The 21116-nt window shown below is 39.5% G+C and overlaps 1 protein-coding gene across 8 annotated transcripts in view; it reads right to left on the bottom strand.

The window, feature by feature from the left end:
• KDM4C (lysine demethylase 4C) overlaps nucleotides 1-21116 on the bottom strand; it is a 416633-nt gene that overhangs the window by 41904 nt on the left and 353613 nt on the right. For 7 of the 8 annotated variants that reach the window (XM_032138252.2, XM_032138255.2, XM_032138257.2 and 4 more), the window contains one exon: nucleotides 4966-5136. In XM_032138252.2, coding sequence (XP_031994143.1) covers nucleotides 4966-5136 — 171 coding nt within the window. Of the gene's footprint in view, nucleotides 1-4965; nucleotides 5137-21116 lie in introns of those variants that run through there. The other variant, XR_009210974.1, reaches the window with a different exon arrangement.

The raw sequence follows: 21116 nt of genomic DNA on the forward strand, positions 1-21116 counted from the left end.
TAAAGTTAATATTCTAAAAATTGGACTTTTCCTACTATATGTCAGGCATTTAGTTTATTTGCTCCTTTCAAATTAGTAGGGGGAAAAAACCGGGGCTGGAAAGTTTAAGCAAACTGCTTTTATGTGAGAAAAAAACACTGGCTGCAAGAACCTCAGTTTGCATTGTACAGCCCTCAAAACTAAAGGCCTTAACTACTCACCCCCAGAATCTTGAAGAGTATTGTTTTCATGCTTCTTTCACATTTCAACCAAAGCTGAAAAATGTAGCCAGTCCTCAAGGAAATTCCAGTAATGGACTCCTGCTATCAAATTTCTAAATGGTCCCGTTTCTCTTCTCACGCCCAGTGGTGAATGTTAAGCGAGAACTCAAGTGTCCACTGTACCATTCTCCTCCCTCAAAGTGAGCTCAAAGTTCAGAGGAAAGGAAGCAGTCATCACTCTACTGTAAACAGGGGCATGCTAGAGGATCCCAGGTTTTGGCAGAGGCTAACAGAGGCCCTGGAATCTTTATGCTCATTGAGTACTTTCAGGTGGGCAACTTTCATTCCCATCAAAATAGTGGAAGGTAAAAAAATTCATCAGAAGTGCGTCCCAATTTCATAGACTGACAGATGGAGGTGTGTAGTAATACATCTTCTATTACTTCCCTTGACAGCTACAGATTGCATGTGGAGTTTAACTGGGCTGATACACACATTTTGCAGGTGCATTGTTGAGAGAGAATTTTTTGGACATTTTTTCTGGCTAGCACAGAAATAAAGTACCTAGGTAGGGAAAGGCATTTCCTGATAGTTCAAAGAGCATTTCTCCTTACTGCTCCAAATGCTCTCTCCAGTCACATAACCCTAACATAAGCATTTTTAACGCCTGCCAAATTTATTCTCAAACATGGATAGGCCAGCCTGCATTAAAGGATTCTCATCTGTTGGGTTTATGAAATGATTTGTAATCATCAACTCTATAAATATGGGTATGTAACTTTCTTTACTAAAGCATCAGGCTCCATAAGGGACTCTATTTGTGTCATGCATAGATAAATAGCTTAGGATGATTAAACTTGATATCCTAAATTTGATTTTCATAGGAAACTGAAATTGCACTGTACCCTTAAAGCAGTTCTAGTTAACGAGTACCTGAGGCTTAGAGAACTAGTTCTTCAGTAGCCAGTAACATTGGGGTCACATTACATTTGATGAATAATTTGATGAATAATTCTTCCCAGTGGCACGCACACCTGATATGCACATTGTGTGGATTAGAGAGTTTTTGGACAAACAGAAGAAAAACATCATTTTCTACCACCAGTTGCTCATGCTACAGGTATATCACCTAATGAAAACAAGATTTCTATGAGGAATGTGAAATGTAGATAGCGTTTTCACCATATAATTATTCTGCCATGATCTTCAAGATACTGAGACAGAAACAAACCTGATTACATTTTCTTTTAATGTCCTGATGAAACTTTCCATTATAGTACTGAGCAGGGTCCCCATCTCCCAGACAACAGTTCTGATGTAGATGAATTATCAAAAGTGGAAGTGGGATGATCTTAGCAATTAAACCCCATGGCTTAAATAATGGTGTGTGGGGCTGGGCACCGTGGCTCATGCCTGTAATCCCGGCACTTTGGGAGGCTGAGGCAGAAGATTAAGTTGAGCTCAGGAGTTCAAGACCAGCCTGGAAAACAAGGTGAGACCCCATCCCTACAAAAATACTTTGGAACTTCTCAGCTTCCATAATCACAGAGCCAATTCCTTATCATCTCTTTCCACAAGTGTATCTCCTATTGGTTCTGCTTCTCTGGAGAACCCTGCCTAATACACTATTATAAGGGGAAAAAAAACTTCCCCTACAGAGTCAGCAATAGTGAGCTGAGGAAGCCTCATTCATCACCAAGGTAAGAGAGGGAAGAGGCTACAGCAGCTAACAACGGTGACACTGTTAGAAAGTATATGGAACTTGAAACACAACACGATTGAATTATTCCTACTAGGAGCCTGGAACAGGGAGCCAGGAAGACCAGAGATTAGGATCCGGCAGTGGGGAGCACAGAGGGAGGAAAGATCAGCAAAAACAGAGAAGACCTGCACAAAGATGAATTTGGTTTTTGTTTTGTTTTTTTTCTGAAGACGTTATTAGGCCAATGGCAGTGGCTCACACCTGTAATCCCAGCACTTTAGGATGCCAAGGCGGGAGGATCGCTTGAGCCCAAGAGTTTGAGACTAGCCTGGGCAACACAGTTCGACACCATCTCTACAAAAAAATTTAAAAAAAAAAAAAATTAGCCAGGCGTGGTGGCACGTGGCTGTGGTCCCAGCTACTCAAGAGGCTGAGGCGGGAGGATTACTGGAGCCCAGGTGCGCAAGGCTGCAGTGAGCTGTGATCACACCACTGCCCTCCAGCCTAGGTGACAAAATGAGGCCCTGTCTCAAAAAAGAAAAAAGAAAAAAAAAGACATTACTATTCACCCACATTTAGATAGATGCGTCCTTTCCAATCTATGTGAATTCATGCCACTCCATGCTACCTGCCCCCGTCCAGGGCAACAGCTGTGGCCACATGGGCATACGCAACTGCTGCTAAGCCTCAAATCCTTATCAAAAATGCTAAGTGACAGCTAACCAAGCTGTAAAGAGTTTTGCTTTTTCATTCTCATTGATTTAAATGGCATGCGCTCCAGAAAACTCTTCTACGGGTTAGCTTCTGTGTTCTTCTCACAACACTCAAGTGTACTTAAAATCCTATTTGTTCTGGTTCACAGAGGGAGGAAATGGAGGGTGTCAAAGGAAAGACTTGCAGGATTTCAAACATTACAGGATCACAGACATTCTTCTCCAATGTAAAGACATCCCAGGAAAGCCTCAAAGTGGCATGGTGTGTATAGGCCTGTGATGTAAAAGAGAATCTAGGGTCCATTAATTCCTATCATGGCTAAAGACCTGTTTTACCTGTTTAACTGTGCTCAGGTTTTGAAATTAGTGCTCAGAAGTCTTTCATCCCACCACCACAGTGTTCCTCACCAAAAGGTCTTCTGTCTTTTGCCAGCTCAATATTCACAGTCTTCACAAGAGAAGGCTAATTCTGAAACAACTATGTAGCCTGCACAGGGCTGGGGAAAGTCCAGGGGCCTCATTCTACCAATGGCTTGTCATGCCTTTCTTGCTCCTGCATATCCCTTCTCCTATTGCTTTAAATGTCCTTTCTTCCCCAGGGTTAAGAGTGGAAGTTCTAGAGATGGATTACATGTAATCAAATAGCGTTTCTGAAACTTCTTAATTATGTGTGACCTTGAGACAATTATTCACCATGTTGTGCCTCAGTTTCCTCAACAGCAAAATGTGAAAAATTATAGTGCCTAGTGTGTAGGGTTATGAGGATGAACTGAGTTCATGGTTCCAGTTTTTGGAGCAGTGCCTGGAACATGGTAAATGTCAGTAAGTGTTACTCATTCTTCCAGCCTCAACAGGTGGTAGATTGCTTGTAGTTCAAGTACAGAACCACATGGGTTCTAGACATGGGTCCACGGTACAGAAAGCATCCATTTACCAGGCTACTTCCCACCAAGACTGAGCAAGGATTACATCTTCTTTCTCTTTATGTTTCCAGCACCTAGTGTGGTAAGTAAGTGACACACAGCAGGTATTCAGTGAATGTAGATTGAGTGCTTGAAGGGACGACTAATTCTAACAAGAAGAGTATGTCACCTAAGGGATGCTGTTTATGAATAACAATGGCAATGCAGTAAAGGGAAGCTCTAGCTAGAACCCTGGTAAGAAACACAATTCACTCTTCTGGGATTTTTAAATAATTTACATTCATTTGCTTTAAAATCTTTCAAATAAGGTCACTTTTGTTTATATACTTGTCATTCTTACCAGCATAGAGAGAGGTAAGTATAACAAAACTAACAGAATCAATGTTCTTTCAACTCCTGGAGACCAAAATCCTAGAAACTGTCTTCAGCAATCTCAAAAGGTTACATTTAATTTTCAAGTGCACATAATACACAATTATGACTATTAAAGAGTTGCTGAAAATATATTTCCAAATACAAAAGCAAAGCATCAACAGAGACCCAGAACGAGGCAGAAGTGATGACTACATTATTAAAGGTCAGCTCCCCAAACTCACACACCCCCCGAAAGGAGAAGGGATAACAGGATCTGCACCAGACTAACTCACTCTCCTCTCAGTCACAGGATTTGACTTCGGTGTCAAAAAAACCCTCTGTGGAAAGTGCTCTTCTTGTGAAAACACCCTGCTAGAAAGCAAGCCCTGAAACAAAGTCAGTCATTACCCTGACACACGTTCACTAGTTCCTCAGAATGAGCCCCACGGTGTTTGCTGAGGGGATAGAGGAAGGAGGAGATGGAGACAGACCAACAAGACAGCCAGATATACACACGCGCGCGCGCAGACACACACAGAGTTCTAGTCTCCGCCACAGTAACGAAACTCATTAAATGCCACAGCCTTTCTTCTGTGTGACTTTTGTTACTCCCATGTGGAATATCCAAAGATTTAAATACATTGTCGAGTCAGATTAATCAAAGCCACATTCTCTAGTTAAGCATAAAGAAAAAGAAGTCATAAAAGAATTCAAATCTGTTCACATCCTGTAACAGAAAACAATAGGTGGATTCATATCTGCTATGGTTTCAATAGGGCCCATCCAAAATTCAGGTGTTGCCAATGTGATAGTATTAACAGGTGGGCCTTTAAGAGGTGATTAGGTCGTGAGGGCTGCTCCCTTTTTTCTTGGCCAAATAACATTTCTCACTCAATGAAAAGAATCTGGGAAGATCAGTCTCAGTTCACCTGGGTATTATTTAGAATGATAAAGTCTATGAACCAAGTGAATGAGCTATTCAAAAAGCCAAAAGAAAAATTCTGAAGGGCTCAGCTACTTTGTTTTTTTTTTAAATTACTCTGAGTAGCAGGCACTCAAGGAAGCCTACTTACCACGATATCCTCAGGAAAGGTGTCTCTGCTGAAGGAGCCATCATCAAACATGACCTCATAGAAGGTCTGCGATGTCACAGCCATCACTCTGCAACTGTAATACCGGGTGTTCCGATGCTTGGTGATGACCGTTTGACCCACGGAAATGACCTTCTCGCAAGCCTTGGACTTCTAAAAGAAGGGACACAAAAAAGGAAGAAAAGAAGTAAGAGAGAGAACAGGAAAAGAAAGGACGTAAAATAAAAAATATTCATTTGAAAAACAATCATTTATTTGGCCAAGATTAAAAAAATGTTTAACTTAATATTGAGGAATAATTTCAAACTTACAGAAAAGTTGCAAGAAGACAAATAGTATAAACAATACTTGTTTATACTAACACTCTTTACCCAGGTTCATCCATTGGTTTTGTGTGTGTATGCATATACAAAGAGAGAGAGAAAAGAATATGTATGTATATATATACACACGTGTATGTGTATATGCAAATATATCAACTTCAGGAAACCGAACACTGATAGGATACTTCAATCTCCATCTATACTCCAGTTGGTCCAATGATCCAATAATGGCCATTATGGTATCCGCCTTCCCTACTCTCAAACTCCCAAGTACAGAATCCAGTCTAGAGTCAAGTATTGCATTTAGTTGCCACATCTCTTTAGGCTTCTTTAATCAGGACCATTTCCTCTGTCTTTGTTTATGGTAGTGCTACTTTGGAAGGATAGAATTCTTCCTCCTTCTGCTTTTTAATAAAGCATGTGTCTTAAGTTTCCTCATGATTAGATTCAGGTTATACATTTTTGGCCAGAATCCCAAATACGTGATGTTGTCTTGTTCTCAGGATATTCTGAAGGCACACAATGTTTGCTTACCCCTCAATGGTGATGTTAATTTTGATCCTGATCAAAGTATAGTTCAATTTCTCCACTTAATTACTATTTTTCTATTATACTAAAGCAATCTGTGAAAGACACTTTCATCAATATGTAAATATCCTGTTCCTCTTAAATCTCTGTTTCGAATTAGCGTCCATTGAGTTTTGTGCACAATCTTTACTGCAATGGTGGTGTATGCTGATTTTTCCTGCTCTACCACCCCATCCACATTTATTACTTAGTTGATATTTGGTAAGCAGGAGTCTTCCATATTTCCCCACACCCATCCATCCATCCAACCATCCATCCGTCCATCTTTCCTTCTATTCATCCATTGTCATTATGGGCTGATGAATTCCTCCTCCCCAGTTGTTTATAGTTCATACTTTATTTTATTATTTTGGTGTTCAAACTGTCCCAGATTTGACTAATAAGAGCCCCTTCATACTGGTTCTTGTGATCTTTCTTTCTTTCTTTTTCTTTTCTTTTTTTTTTAACAGCAGTTCCTTACTATCTTGTCTGATAAGATGTTTCAGGATCATCTTGCACCAGTCCTGAAATTAGCCATTCCAGGAGTATGGTTCAGTTTAGAGGGGCAGTGACATTAGAAACTCAGATACAGGTGCTTAGGTATGCTCTTATTACAGGAATATCTTTGATTCTCAATCTTTCCAGTAGATGGAACAATGAAATACATGCATTTAACATGTGCACATATATGTGCATAAATACACACATGCGTATATCAATTTGCCACAAACACACATATATTGGAAATCACTAGTTCAGAGTGATATCCCTATTCATCCCTGCAGGTTCTTTCTTGCCTCCCTCTATTCTATATTTGTATCTTCATCCTTTTTCAGTGAAAACCTTGGCTTCTACAATATAAACCCATTTACTCATTTGCTCAATCCCTAAATACACCCAAGTAATTTTTAAGACCTGTAGGAGAGCTGTATTAATAGTTTTAGACTAGAAAAACTAACGCATATGACAGTTCATTTTATTTTTAAATTAAGAATTAAGACTCAAGTTCAATTACCAGCTCATACTGATAACAGCTGGGTTGCAGTCCCTAGCTAAGAATATGGGCATGAGTTGTAGACTCCATCTTTACTTCATTTTCTCCCTCCCCATCTTCTCCTTCCACACATAATCCTGGCATCCTAAAAAAACCATGTGTAGGCCTCAGGGTAGATACATCATGCTAGGGAAACAAGACTTAAGAATAAATGACTTCTCTCAGAAATACTTGGCAGAGTGATTGGAACATATCACATATTAAGTGCTCTAGAAATGTTAGTTTGTTGTCTTTTGGGTTGTTTGTTTTGATTTTCAAGATAAGGCTATAGTCCCCGTTCCCCTTTCAGGAACTCCTACAAAGCCTGTACCTACTAGGAAGAGACTGCAGTCAACATCTAATGTCAAAGTCTGCTCTCAAGACTGGATCTTCTTTATACCAGCCTCAAAGGCTCATGCATCAACTTTGATTTGTTTGACGTCATGAGCTCTGACCTGCTGGGAAGGCCCTGAACCAAGCTCATGGGAAGGTCCAGGCCTTCATAATCCCCAAGGGATCAAAATTAGCCTGACATGTCATCTGTACCTACAGAAAGCTGGGACTCATTACACCCCAGTCTTTTCTTGCATGGATATTTAGAACACTCCTGAGAAATACAGTTTATCATCATCCAGAATCACAAGTCAATCAGAGGCTTTGCTTTTGTTTCCCCCGTGAATTTCAAAAAAGCTAAAACACCTTGTAGTATGCTTAATCTTTTTCTTCTAGAAACCAAACAAAGACATTCCCAGGGAGTCATTCATTCACTACTTTCCTCAACAGTCATTTGTAGCTAGCCAGGGGGCACCACATCTGGTGTTGGAGAATCAAATGTACAAAACCACTAAGGCTATATTACTGTTTCCTGGAACAGGCCTACACAGGTATGTGCCATGAAGCCATCTCACAGGTGGCGTGAGAGAAGACCGATGGAACACATTCTAGCATGCCATCTACAGCAGGACTCCTCATTCCTGGGCATGCAGCAGTCAGAATTAGGGGAATAACCCAATCAAGGACAGACAGAGTGATAGGCATGACCAAAGGCCCAGAAGCAGGAAACAGCCATTCTGTTGTGAAATGCAAGAGGTCTTGCTATGGTGTGGAAAGTAGGAGAAACTAGAGAAATGGCCCAGGGACCAGGGGTCAGGGCACTGGGGGTGGGGGAGAACAGTTCTTATGCCATCCTAGGGAGTCTAAATGTTATTCTGTGAACCTAGGAAGCCACTGAGGGGTTTAGATATAGAAGACAGGTGATCCAGGTCTGTATGGCCATAGACAAGGGGCTGGTGGAGCTTAGTGTGACAGTATAGTGGGAGATGAGGGTCTGAAGAAAGGAACTGGGGACAAGAATGCTCATGATTTGGACAAAGGGGAAAGCCCCCTTCCAAAAAACATCTTCATAAGGGTCCCACATACCTGACAGAACAAAAGGATACTTTCCTTCTTTCCTTCCTGAAATCATTCCCCAGTGATTACTGGGTTGCTTGGGAAAATTTTCTGTACCTTTAGGTGTTGGTAGGTATGTAAACATTTGACAAAGCACAACAGTAAGAAGCCTGATTTATATGCACTATACTTGAAGTAGAAATCTTTAACAGCTAAGCGACAGTATATAACATATACTGAAATAATTACGCAGTTTACGACTTTACCCCCATTCATCCCCTTTAAATATATCCAACCTTTTAAAGTAAGAGAATGAGTTGGACGTAGTAATTAATGAGTGGAGACACACCATGCAGAGTGATGCGACTCCAAGATTGGGCCTGTGACAGCTACTTCTTACAGGCTACAACTAACTCTAGGAGGCCACATTCACAACCTGTGTGGCCACAGACAGTGGCCCTGAGTGATGTGGATTAGGGACACACACAGCTTCATCTTGGCAGAACTTTCTTGTAGATGTTGCCCTCTCTGTCAAACTGTAAAACAGTCATTGTCAGAATTACAAGCATTGTATTTTATTATGATATTAGTTATTTAGTGTATATTTTGTTAAAATTGGAAGTTTAATAAAAATTGTTTGCCCTCAAAGGGGACAATGTGTTGGGATTTGCATTATAAGCTGATTACTCTTACTAGCTGTGTGATCTTGGGGGTGTTACATAACCCTTGTTAGCTTCAGTTTGGTCATCTGTATACCTAAATCAAAGGTATGCTATAAAACAGGATGAAGCACAAAGGATGCCTAGCCTCACTGGTAGCAGACTCTCAGCAAATCCTAACTGGCTTCATCTAGGAAATGAAGAACACACTGAGACCTTCAGCTCAGGTGAATCAACCACTTTCCTATGGTATCTGAGTCATTGGCATGGATGAATGGGCAGCACCCTGACTTCACACTGACAAGGATCAGTCCAGCCCCAAATCACTGCCGGGAAAATAATCCAGGCACCCACCCTTCACCTCACTCGCTCCAGTAACCTCCAACTCTACTCTTGTCAAATTCAGGCACATGGCTATTGTCCCCAGGAAGGAAGGCATAATGTGGTCTCCTCTCCATCCCCAGGGCTCCCAAAGCCTTTGTTAACAACTCTCTTAAGACCCTGGCCACATGACTCTTTCAGCTACCATCCCTTTAATGACAGGGTAAACTCTACGAATCAGTGCCAGAGCTTGTCTTTTTATCCACAGAACCCAGCATGGTGTCTGTAACACTGTTCCTGACAGATGAACAGTGAACGAATGAATGGATGGATAAATGAGTGGGTGAGTGAACAGGCACAGACAAATTTTCAAAATGGAAGAGGAATGAATTCTATCTGCTCCTGTCCAGAAAAGGGCAAAGAGAAGCAAAGGGGCACTGTAGAGTGATATCCCTATTCATCCCTACAGGTTCTGTTTCTTTAGTTTCTCTTTCTTTGGCTAGGTGTGTGTGTATGTGGGTAGCGGAAGGGAATAAAGAAGGTTTATGGTGAAATTCACAGGGTCTGGAAAGTAGAAGTGGCTAGCCAAGGGAAAAGGAAGGCGATGCAGGCTTTATAAGGAAGAGGCTGCCTCCGGATCACAACCATTTTCTTCCTGCTTAGGATATGAAATTTATGCAGATTGGCTGGTTAGAAAAATGGCCAGTATATAAATTAAACACACAACCTGCATCTGAATAAAAATTCTCAGAAACTTCAGGAATGATCATTTCATGAGAAGTACTAAGGGAAATGGATTCTTTCATAATGCTATTTTGATAGGATTTCTGATTTATTTTTGCAAGAAAAATGTATTGACAAGCATACCCCATAACTGATTATATATCCTCAAAAATATTTCCTGTCAGAAAAGTCTAAGAATCCATTGATGTTAAGAATGTCATTTCTGATCAGAGAAGACAGGCGTCATGCGAGGGCATCCATCAGATTAAAGAAATGGCCATGGTGTTCTGAAGATTAGTGTGTAAGCTAAGGCTGTTAAAACTTGAATTTTCTTTAATATGAACTAAGCAGAAATGAACCAACAGTGGCTTAAAAAAATATACATATCATTTTAAAAAACGGTAGGGCCAGTTAGAGATGCTGGGGATACGACCAAAATGTTAAGTAAAAAAACGTTATAGACATTCCATAAAACCATAAATAATTCCTAGGAACAATAACACATCGAGAGTTTCCAGAATATGTCCATATACATGAGGTAATTAAATTCTCCCAATAATTTTGTGAGGTAGTTTTTATTTTGAATAAATAGATCATGTAACATCTACTGACACTCTTGACAAAGTCAAGTGACTTTTCCAAGATCTCCGAACAGTTTAGAAGTAGTCTAGAGCGGTGCTCTCCCATGACATGTGATATGGTTTGGCTCTGTGTCCCCACCCAAAGCTCATGTTGAATTGGAATCCCCAATATTGGAGGTGGGGCCTGGTGGGAGGTGACTGGATCACGGGGGTGGTTTCTAATGGTTTAGCACCATCTCCCTAGTGCTGTCTTGTGATAGAGTTCTCATGGGATCTGGCTGTGTAAGAGAGAGAGAGAGAGAGAGAGAGTGTGTGTGTGTCTGTGTGTGTGGCATCTCCCACTGCTATCTCTTCCTCCTGCTCAGACCATATAAGATGAGCTGCTTCCCCTTTGCCTTCCGCCATGATTGTAGGTTTTCTGAGGCCTCCCCATCCGTGCTTCCTGTACAGCCTGCAGAACCATAAGTCAATTAAACCTCTTCTCTTTATAAATTACCCAGTCTCAGGTAGTTCTTTATAGCAATGCGAAAACAGACTAATACAACATAGGTGCTCCAGACCATCAACCAAAAGAATAAACATGCAAAGAAAAGGAAATAAAACCAACCAGAAAATAAGCATGGCAAAAAATGAGTGAAGAAATAAAACCAACCGGGAAGTAAACATAGAAAAACATGAGCAAGGAAATAAAGCCAACCAGGAAGCAACACCAATAGAATTCAAGCAGTGGCCTAAAGAAATTACATTTCCTTTTTTTTTTTTTTAATTTTTATTTTTTTAAGCCTTCCATTGATTGAATGGAAGGTATTGTTCTAGATACTTGTTGAGGCACTTCCCACGTAAGATTTATTTACTTTCCTCAATATACCCACAGGGTTGGATTAGTAACTTGGATTTGGAGCATGTCTGGTGATAAAAATGCAGAATGTATAAGCTCTCACTTTTCATCTATGTACACATATATATACACACATGTACAATGTGGTAAATTTCCAAACTGCTCAAAAATCTTCACTCCTCCCCGTTTCCACATCCTGTGCATATGACTTTGTAGTTCCCCCCATCAAGGAATGAAGTTTATTTCCCACCCTTTGAGTCTGGGCTAGACTGTGGCTTAGCTTGCACTGGCCAAAAGAATACAGCAGAAGTAATGGTACACAGATTCATAGTCTTTTGTTCAAGAGGGCTTGAACACTTCTGCTTTCTCTCTAAGAACCTCAGACTCTGCTGTGTGAACCAGCCCAAGTTACCCTGTTGGAGATGAGAGATCACACTGACCACAGGCCATAAACCTGTGAGAGAACCCAGCCAAGATCAGACAAGCTATTCTGCAGCTGACCACAGATGCATGAGGCAGCATAGCTTAGACCAGAAGAACCCCTCAGCCACGCCTAGCCTAAATTGATGACCTACACAATCATGAGCTAAATAGTTATCACTGGTTTAAACCGCTAAATCTTGTGATGATGTGTCACTCACATAGATATGTATGCCTAGAAAAAAGGAACACTGAGAAAATACATACTAAAATGTTAGTAATGTATAACTCTGGGTAATGGGATTTATTTAGTACTTCTTTATGTGTTTCTCTGTATTTTTCATGGATTATATATTTAATAATTCCTGAAATACTACATGTAAAAAACTAAGAGTCCTTCCAATTTTTAAAAATTCCTTAAATATCAGCCAGCCCATGTATGGTCAGAACTATTCAACTGATATGCTAAAAACAAAAACAAAAAACAGCTGACCAAGTGAGTTAGGAAGAAAATATCATCGCCAACATTTATTCTTCAGTTCAGTAAATATGATGTAAGAAAGACTTGAGAGAATGAACACTTTGTAAAGTGAAATGATAAAAATGTGGTCATAAAATTTCATCTGACTTACCTACATCTCATATTTAAGGCAAACATGATCTAAGAAAAAAATCGCACTTTTACTTTGTTTTTAATAATCACCACTAATTCCAAAGACATGTTGTTTCAATCAAATAAATAATTTCATTCTCAGGTTTGGGGCTGTATTAAGAAAAAAACTAATCAGGTCTTTTTGGAATTCGTTACTATACCTGTCCTTCCCATCATACTAAGCCACCTCTAAGGGACACCACTAATAATAAGATTCAGTTGTTTAAATGTAGAAGAGTTTTCTCTCCACTGATACCATGCTGCCTTCAATCAAGCGTGAACTTTGAAATTATACAGGCCCTTATAAGAAACTCTCTAGCTTTCCTAAGACTACCAATGTTGAAATAAATAGCCAAATTTCAAACGAAATACAGCTAACTACCAATGATTACAACCTAAAGAAGGAGGAAAGTATGTTCCTAATACCTGGACTGCTTCATCAAAGGCACAACAACATCCAAAAGGCTGACTTGAAAAAATTTAAAGTTAGCACTTAGAAAATCCAGTGAAAAAAAATTCATCATTCCTTGCCTGATGAGCATTCTACAGCAGTGAACTCTGAGCCAAAATGCCAAGAACAGGCTGTCAATCAATGCCACGAGGAAGAGCAATACTAGAATGGGATGGGGTTGAAAAAAAGTGGCATTTAAATAAGAAATTAATAATGGCTCACTACAAATAAGGCACATTGTTGGGTGCTAAGAATAAAAATAAAATAATGAGAGAGTCCCTTCTCTCAAATAGCTCACATACTAGTAAGAGAGAGACAGACATGGCTGATCATAATGTAAGGTATTAAGAGAGCTCAGATCAGGGAAGGAAGAGGCCCTCCAGAAAAGAAAATGCAGGTAAACATCTGAACCAGGCCGGAGGCTGCCAGGAAGTGCATATGCACCACCCCAGGAAGGCTGTTGGAATATTATGTGCCAGGGACCTCTCTGGATACTCTGTGAAGCCCTACTCAGAACTATGTTTTCAAATGCATAAAATAAACACAGAAGATTACAAACAAATAATTATATTAGAAAAATAAACTTGCTTTTCTTTCTTTTTTTTTCTTTTTCCTTTTTGGTTCCCTGACCAGGAAGGAAAAATAAATATGCTTTTAAAATAATGCATTAAATACTAATATCCAAAGGTAGGTCTAACAACTATTAATATCCTGATTACAAAGTTGCTGAAGAGCATAAATAATATTTTTTAAATTTCTGTTAAAATGGTAATATGATTTCCATTGTAGACAGTTACAAAAACTGTTAATGCAATCTCTGCCTATGCTCAAGATTGACAGAACGGTTAAATTTGTGCTAGAATTAATGAAAGAAAATAGTATTTTTCCCCATTTTCTAAGACACAAATTTTTCTTCATAATTACTAAAAAGATTTTATCACCTGGAATATTTAATGATGCAGTAGCCAATCTTTTAACAGTAGACTTAGGAAAATGGCAACAATGCTATTTCTATAATGGTGCTTGTATATACTGTCACTAAAAAGACACAGTAATGAAATGAAACTCAATGAAGGCACCTTATGAAGGGTTAAGTTATGGAAGCTAAAATAGGTAATTTTTTGGTGACCTAACCTGACACAGGAATCTAACTTAAACACCCAAGTGGACATATGTACTGCATTCTTAAATATCATTTCTCCCCACTGAGTTTTTGACAGAGACCAGAGAGAGAACAGCTAATCTCTAGGGCAAGAGCACAGGGGGAAGGGCTTTTGTGAGGTAGAATGAGGGAAGATTCTTTGCTTTGGCCGTATAAGTAGTCTCTTATCAGACCTGGCAAGGCTAACCTGTGTTTACATCTGGAAGGAGGGTCACCCAACATCTAGCAAGATGAGTCATGGGCAGAGATGTCATCTTGGGAAAATCCCCAACTGGGTTCTCTATCTACACACGATGTTAATAAAGGGCGTAAATCCAAATGCAATAATGTATGTAGAAACCCACAGCGCCAGCAAGGCTGAACAGGTGAAGAAACCAAACTAAGTAACTTAGCCAATGTACAGGCCAAAGAGCACATTTCCATTTGTATGCAATGACCCTTTCACCATCTCAACTTTGTTATTTCTCCTTAATTTCTAGGAATTAATAATCTGTGAAATATTATTATTATATTTTTTCAAAGTATCCGTCTGATAAAAATTTCTACAAGGATTGGAATAAATAAATCAATACAAACTACTCTTCTTTTACCAAAGGTACGCAGCAGGAACCACTCATCTAAACTTGCCTTGTCATAGTGAAAGCTTTCTTTGTAAATTATAAGAGCTAAGTAAAAATCCTGTGCCCAGAAAAACCTAAATCCCTGGGGCTTCATGAAGAAATCCTTGCTCTTACAGCACGAATACACATATGACTCATCAAAACGTCACAAGTATTTAATTTTCCACATGTCTGTCTGTTCACGTGTACTTTTATTTCTCATGGGTTTTTAATTACAAACATATAATACAGTGGGAAATGGTGGTAAGCAGTTTCCCAGCAGATTTACGGTCTTATTCACTTTAATGTCTGTAGAAGCATAAACAACAGGCTGCATTAGATGCTGAGAAAAAACTAATTTTTTTCCATCTGAATCATGAGCTCGCCTCGGAGGTAGTGGCCCTGTTTGGTAAGTGAAGAGAACTGGGAAGAGAGAACCATCTTTAGATAGAGCAGAAGCTTTGCCTCACTGTGTTAACGTGTAAACCTCTCAACAGGAACGCACCACCTGCTTGCTACGTATTCTAAATAGTAAGCAATTTAATTCATAAAGAGCAGAGATGAGAGTTCACATTAGTTAGACTGGTGGAGCTGGTAGTGGGCCACTGCTAAACTAAAACCTGGCATGAGCTTCACCTACAGTCACATCCGATTTCATTACTGTTGCTAGAGAATCAGTGAGTCCCCACATGCTAGGCCCTAGAAGCTCTGTCTTGGGCTTTTTTATTTCAGGAGTTCTTCAGGCTTCTTGGGTGCCAACAATATAATTTAGGAAGAGCAATATATTCCCATAATCTCAATCATTAGCTGTCTGTGTGTGTGTGTGTGTGTGTAGAAATTAACAAGATGATTCTAAAATTTATACGAAAATGTGAAGAACCTAAAATACTCAAAGCAATGTTGAAAATAAAATAACAAAGTTGGAGGAATTACAATTTGGAGAGAATAAAATGAGAAGGAAAGCATTTACTCAACAATAAGATAATATTTCCTTTAAATGACATCTGATGGGACACTTTCAAATGACAGAAGCAAGCGACACAGGGTATCATTCAATGGTAACTCCCGCCTATAATGATTTCTGACTCTCAATTACAGTTGGTGAATGGGTTAAACACACTAAAACAGATGCAAATATTTTGTTATTGAACAAGGTAACCCAAAGCAAAACAGACTAATTAAATAGTTTAACAGATTTTCTGTACCACCGAGAAGGAAGTCCAGGTAAATCATAACACTATGTAAACAAATCCAAGTCACGGTCTCAAATTAGAAAACTGACTACTAAAACAGCACAATCCAAATGAAATGCCATGTGTTCTGATTCTGACAACCTGAATGTTCTATAACTTTTGAAGACTGTTGAACCTCTCTGAAATTCAATTTCATAATCTGTCACATGGGTATAATCATAGTATGTACCACACACAAGTTTACTATGAACATCAAATGAGATAATGTACTACGTGTAACTATAAAAGACACTATACAAATGTTAGTTATTATTATACTCTTGTAACTCTTGTCTACATTGATACACTGTCCCCAACAAAGATTAGGTGGTCATTTTGAGCAGGAGACAAAATTAGAGAGGAAGAGGTAATTGTGCCTATAAAGACACACTGCTTACATGAGGAGAGAATGACAGAGAAAGAGAAAACACAAACTTTCTAGGTTTCTCTGGACTTCAGGAGAAGTAACTAAAGGTAAAGTCAGCCAAAAGCTTTCTAATGTCCATCACATCCACGGCAGGAGTGCAGATTCTGCCTATCTCGCCAATGTTACTCAAAAGGGATAAATCCACAAACTGTTTAAAGTCCAGTATTAATCAGCAAACTAAATCCATCTGTCAGATTGTCTAGTGTTAATTGAGTAGACCCATGTACGCAGCACTGTGCATGAAAGAGAGGTATGTTATGGGGTTCACATGGAGGCAGGATGGGAAAGAACTGGGGTGCTCTAATGGTGACTGCATCCTTCCTAGTTTCCTGCCTGAGGCCCTCCTGTTCTTGATCACCTAAGGTCCATATAACCTTAGGTGGTCCACACAACCTCAATTAAAGTTACTTTCTCAGATACAGTAAGGACACTCCTCTGTTCTCCAAATATGTAATAAACATGACATTTTAAAGTATAATTAAAGTGGTTGAATTTAAGGATTTCCAAATTTTGTATTTTCTTCTAATTCCTGAGAAATGTATGGGGAAAGGTGAACAAACTTAACTAAAAGGCCCACCCAAGGAGGGACAAACAAAATGGAAAACAACTCATTAAGGTATCTGATGCTTACAAATAAGAAAGTTTCACTTCTCCCTGCCTCCTGCTCCAAGCAAAAGCGTCTGAGTGCCAGGCCTGGCCAGTAATGGCTGACAGAGAAACCAAAATGATATTTCAGAATATCATTCCAGAAGAAACAGGAATTTCTTATACTTCTTCAGACATTATAATTTCACTGACCCACTATACCAGTGTAGGATGAGAAGACAAGAAAGGACATGTGACACTTCAAGATGAAAAGATGCCAACTTCTGACTGGCAATGGTCAAGAAACTGCCCGTTTTCCCTGGAAAGAAAAGAGGTATTGACTTGTATGTGAGAAATGTGCAGAGCCCAGGATGCTCCAATATTCCACGGAAGGACATGACAAAGAAGATCAGGCAATCCTCTGGAATCACTGGCTTCCTGCCAAGAGGCTTCAGGAGGCCTTTTGAGCTAATCCAGAGTTTTGTGTATCATATTTGTTGAAAGTGGACATACAATCAAGACTTGGAGAGTAGCCTTTTAGTTAGAAATATTGGAAGTTATTTCATTTAATTGCCTTTTCTATTGCTTGCAGTTAATAGTCTTAAAAATATACTTTCATTACATTTTGTCAGTATCTAAGGATTTCATTACGGCTATGGCATCTAATTACTGTTTTCTACATGAAGGAATTGAATATCCTGCCTCTTACGCGTTACAAGACGTTGGAATGTCAAATGCCCTTTGCTGTTGTGTGTCTGTTGACACATTCCATTTATATTTTTCTACTGTATCTACGATGCTTGACTCTAATACCAATATTAAAATATGAGATTAGTGTCACTACTTAATTTTCTTAACAAGCTATCAGATGATTCTGCATGCCTTAATTATTTTTTTAAAAAAGTACAAATTGCTGAAAAGCTTAAAATTTCCTGGGAACTGAGAAATATTAATTCTGTGCAAAAGCAAGCAAGCATTTTACATGAAAATACACCTTATCTACGAAAAAAAAAAAATAACCAAATAGTTGGTCCTTGGAAGAGTTGATTTTCCTCAGTAAGTTGGCCCTTGAAGTTGTCAAGTATCCGGTGTCCTATGTAAATATTTCTTTTTGTTTGTTTGTTTGTTTTTTTTTTTGAGATGGAGGTCTTGCTCTGTCACCCAGGCTGTACTGTAGTGCAGTGGCACAATCTTGGCTCACTGAAATCTTTACCTCCTGGGCTCAAGTGATCCTATAGCCTCAGCCTCCCAAGTAGCTGGGACCATAGGCGCACACCACCATGACCAGCTAATTTTAGTATTTTTAGTAGAGACGGGTTTTTGTCATGTTGCCCAGGCTGATATCACCTCGGCCTCCCAAAGAGCTGGGACTACAGGTGGGAGCCACTGCACCTAGCCCCATGTAAGTACTTCTTAATGCAGTTGCCCCCACAGTGGGGTCTAGGTCTGCTAAGGGGCTCCCTGGTTCCACGGTGTACTCTGTGGTGGAAATGACAGAGCCAAGTAGAAAACAGCACTGACAAGTTTCACCTAAGAATTCTGATGGGTCTGCTTCTGCGATAAAAACCAAACACCTACACCAAAATGCCTTTGTCTTGAATTTTTTAAAAATCAGGGTCAATTTGCCGTTTTGTAAGGCCAGAATAAAAAATTTACGTAAATATTTTTCCTGAAACCACATTATTCCACACAGAACTAAAACCGTATTTTGAGAGAGATGAAAGCTATTAAGTTTTACTAATGAAAATGCAAATATATTGCTGTGATTATTCGTAACTAAATAGGTGCTAATTCCCTTCATTCTAATTAAGTTTAAAATGCTATCAATTGTTATTAATTTCTCAATGTGCCCATATACATATCAGAACAGATAAAATTTTGTGTTTTTGTCCCTGAGGGTGACAAGACTCAGGAGCATGAATTCCTAGCTGACAGGCACAATGTCAGCTATTTCCAGAATAAAGCCGAGTAGTACAGCTGCAGAGAGATTTTCCAGGTGCTTCCCAAATTCCAGGACGTTAACTACCGTGAACCAGGCCTAAAGGATCTCTCCCCAGAAAACAGAATAAGAAATAGTACGGCAGCAGCCCCTCTCCTCTGAATATGGTTTATATCAGATAATAATATGAAATTGCTGGTATTAAACCAGTTTTAACCTATAAAACAGCAATTTCATGTTCATCCTGGGATGTACCATTTGGCCTCACATCAGTATTTATCAGGGCTTTAAGATATGGGTAAGTCTCTCAACGGGACTTCAGCATGGTTCTAAGTGGCAAGCAGTAAAGAAGCAGAGCAGGAACCTGAATGCAGGACTGCCTGGAGTCAAGATTGTTTTGAATACACCACACTCCTAGATGCTCATCTCCAGCACGAGCCTTCGTGAATCCAGAATTCGGAGAAGTACCAGTCCTCTGAAGCTCATTTCCCAGACTTTGAGGATTGATCAACATAATAGGAGCTCATCAAATGCTCGAGAAATTATTTTTCATTAGCATGAAGAACAGCCTAGAGTTCAACCATTTTGAGAGTCATCTTTCCAAAATCACGTTAAACTCTCTTGCCTTCTTTCGTAGAGTATATGCTGAGGCTGTTGTGAGCATGGGGGTTTGCAGCGGGTCTCCTTAAGCCCTTGCTCTATCAACGGAAAGCACAGGGAGAGAAGCATGATGCTCACTGACCCAGCCCTTCCTATGGAAATGGCTAAAGATCAGCAGTGGGAAAACAAATTAGGGGGTTCTGAATAGGGTTCAAAAATGTTTAATGGGATATATTTAAATTTCCTAGCAAAATTAAGAAAAATTTTATCTTCTCTGGCTTTACCTGATAATGTGAATAAGAGAAAGATAGGTCCTGAACGTAAATATTCTAAAAGGTCTGTGCTAAATATTCCTCCTTCCAGGCAAATCTAACCTTCACTTTCTATCATCTGGGATAAGTGAAGAGAGAGCTCAACAAAACCCTTCTATTGATAGAAAGGTGAGGGATTTCTTTTAAAAAATGTGTGTTAGATTTAGGAATATTGATCAGATTCAGGTTTGAATCGCTGTAGTATTTTTTTAAATCCTTGCTAAGAATTCTCATTACTCCATCCCTTTGCTTTGGTCAGAAATCTCTCTTTGTCAATAATAACACTGCAAATTCAGCAGGCCATTTGTTACAAAGCTTATGTAGAAGAAACAAATCATATACAAAAGCAAGATGATTATGTACAAGTCTGAGGAAAAAAAAGAGTATAGCTCGTCAAAACAAACTTTGTTAAACAGAATTTTAGTTTGCAATGTCCAAATTGTTAAAGGAAAAACAATTCTATCATCAGCAAAACATAGACACCCAGGACCTTAGAGACACTATGAGGATTTGTGGAAATGACACCATTCAGATCACTGCGAGATAAGTGTTAGCTAAATTCTGGTTCACTTTATGAAAAGGAGAAAGCAGAAACTAAAGGAAGACAGTATCAAGCCATGGAAGTGACCTCCAGACGAAGTGAGGGAAAATAAAGAGGAAATTGAAAGGATAGATTCAACCCATAGCTACATTTGATGTATCAGCCCTGTGGGGGCCAGGGCAAGCTCACTGGCATTAGATGGGCACACTGAAAGTGACAGTAGGCAAAATTCTTCCTCATAATCAGTTCTAAATTAACTGGTTGTCCCTTGGGGTCTTCTCTCTCCCTTCCCCACTACACCTGATTTGCCAAGGCCTATAATTCTACCTCCAAAGTGTCCTCATAATCAAGACCCTTCTCATCCTGGGACATGGCCATGGTAGAAATCCAGGTCTCTGTTTCTTCTCACCCTCTCTGGAGCATCAGCTTCCTGTCTCTAATCAATCCCTTCTACTCTCTAATCCACTCCCACTTGGCCTCAAGATTGAGCTTCCTAATACTGCCCCACACATAAACCTCGCATGGAACCATCCACTGCAGAATAAAGCAGAACTCCTCTAAATTTGCCTGAAGCAGTGGCAAAGGAGTTCAAGGAATCCCCCAGAGAACATGGATGAAGGAAAGTCTCAAGAGTAATGCCTGAATGAGAAACTCTTTTTTCTTTTTAATCTTCCCTACTTTGAGGAACTCTTGAAACAAGATAAATAATAGCCTCTCCTGCCTGGTCTCAGCATGACCCACTTTGTGTGTGTGGGCGCATGTGAGAGACAGCTATTGGGT

Source organism: Hylobates moloch, unplaced genomic scaffold (assembly GCF_009828535.3).
Source record: "Hylobates moloch isolate HMO894 unplaced genomic scaffold, HMol_V3 SCAFFOLD_19, whole genome shotgun sequence".
Taxonomy (NCBI): Eukaryota; Metazoa; Chordata; class Mammalia; order Primates; family Hylobatidae; genus Hylobates; species Hylobates moloch.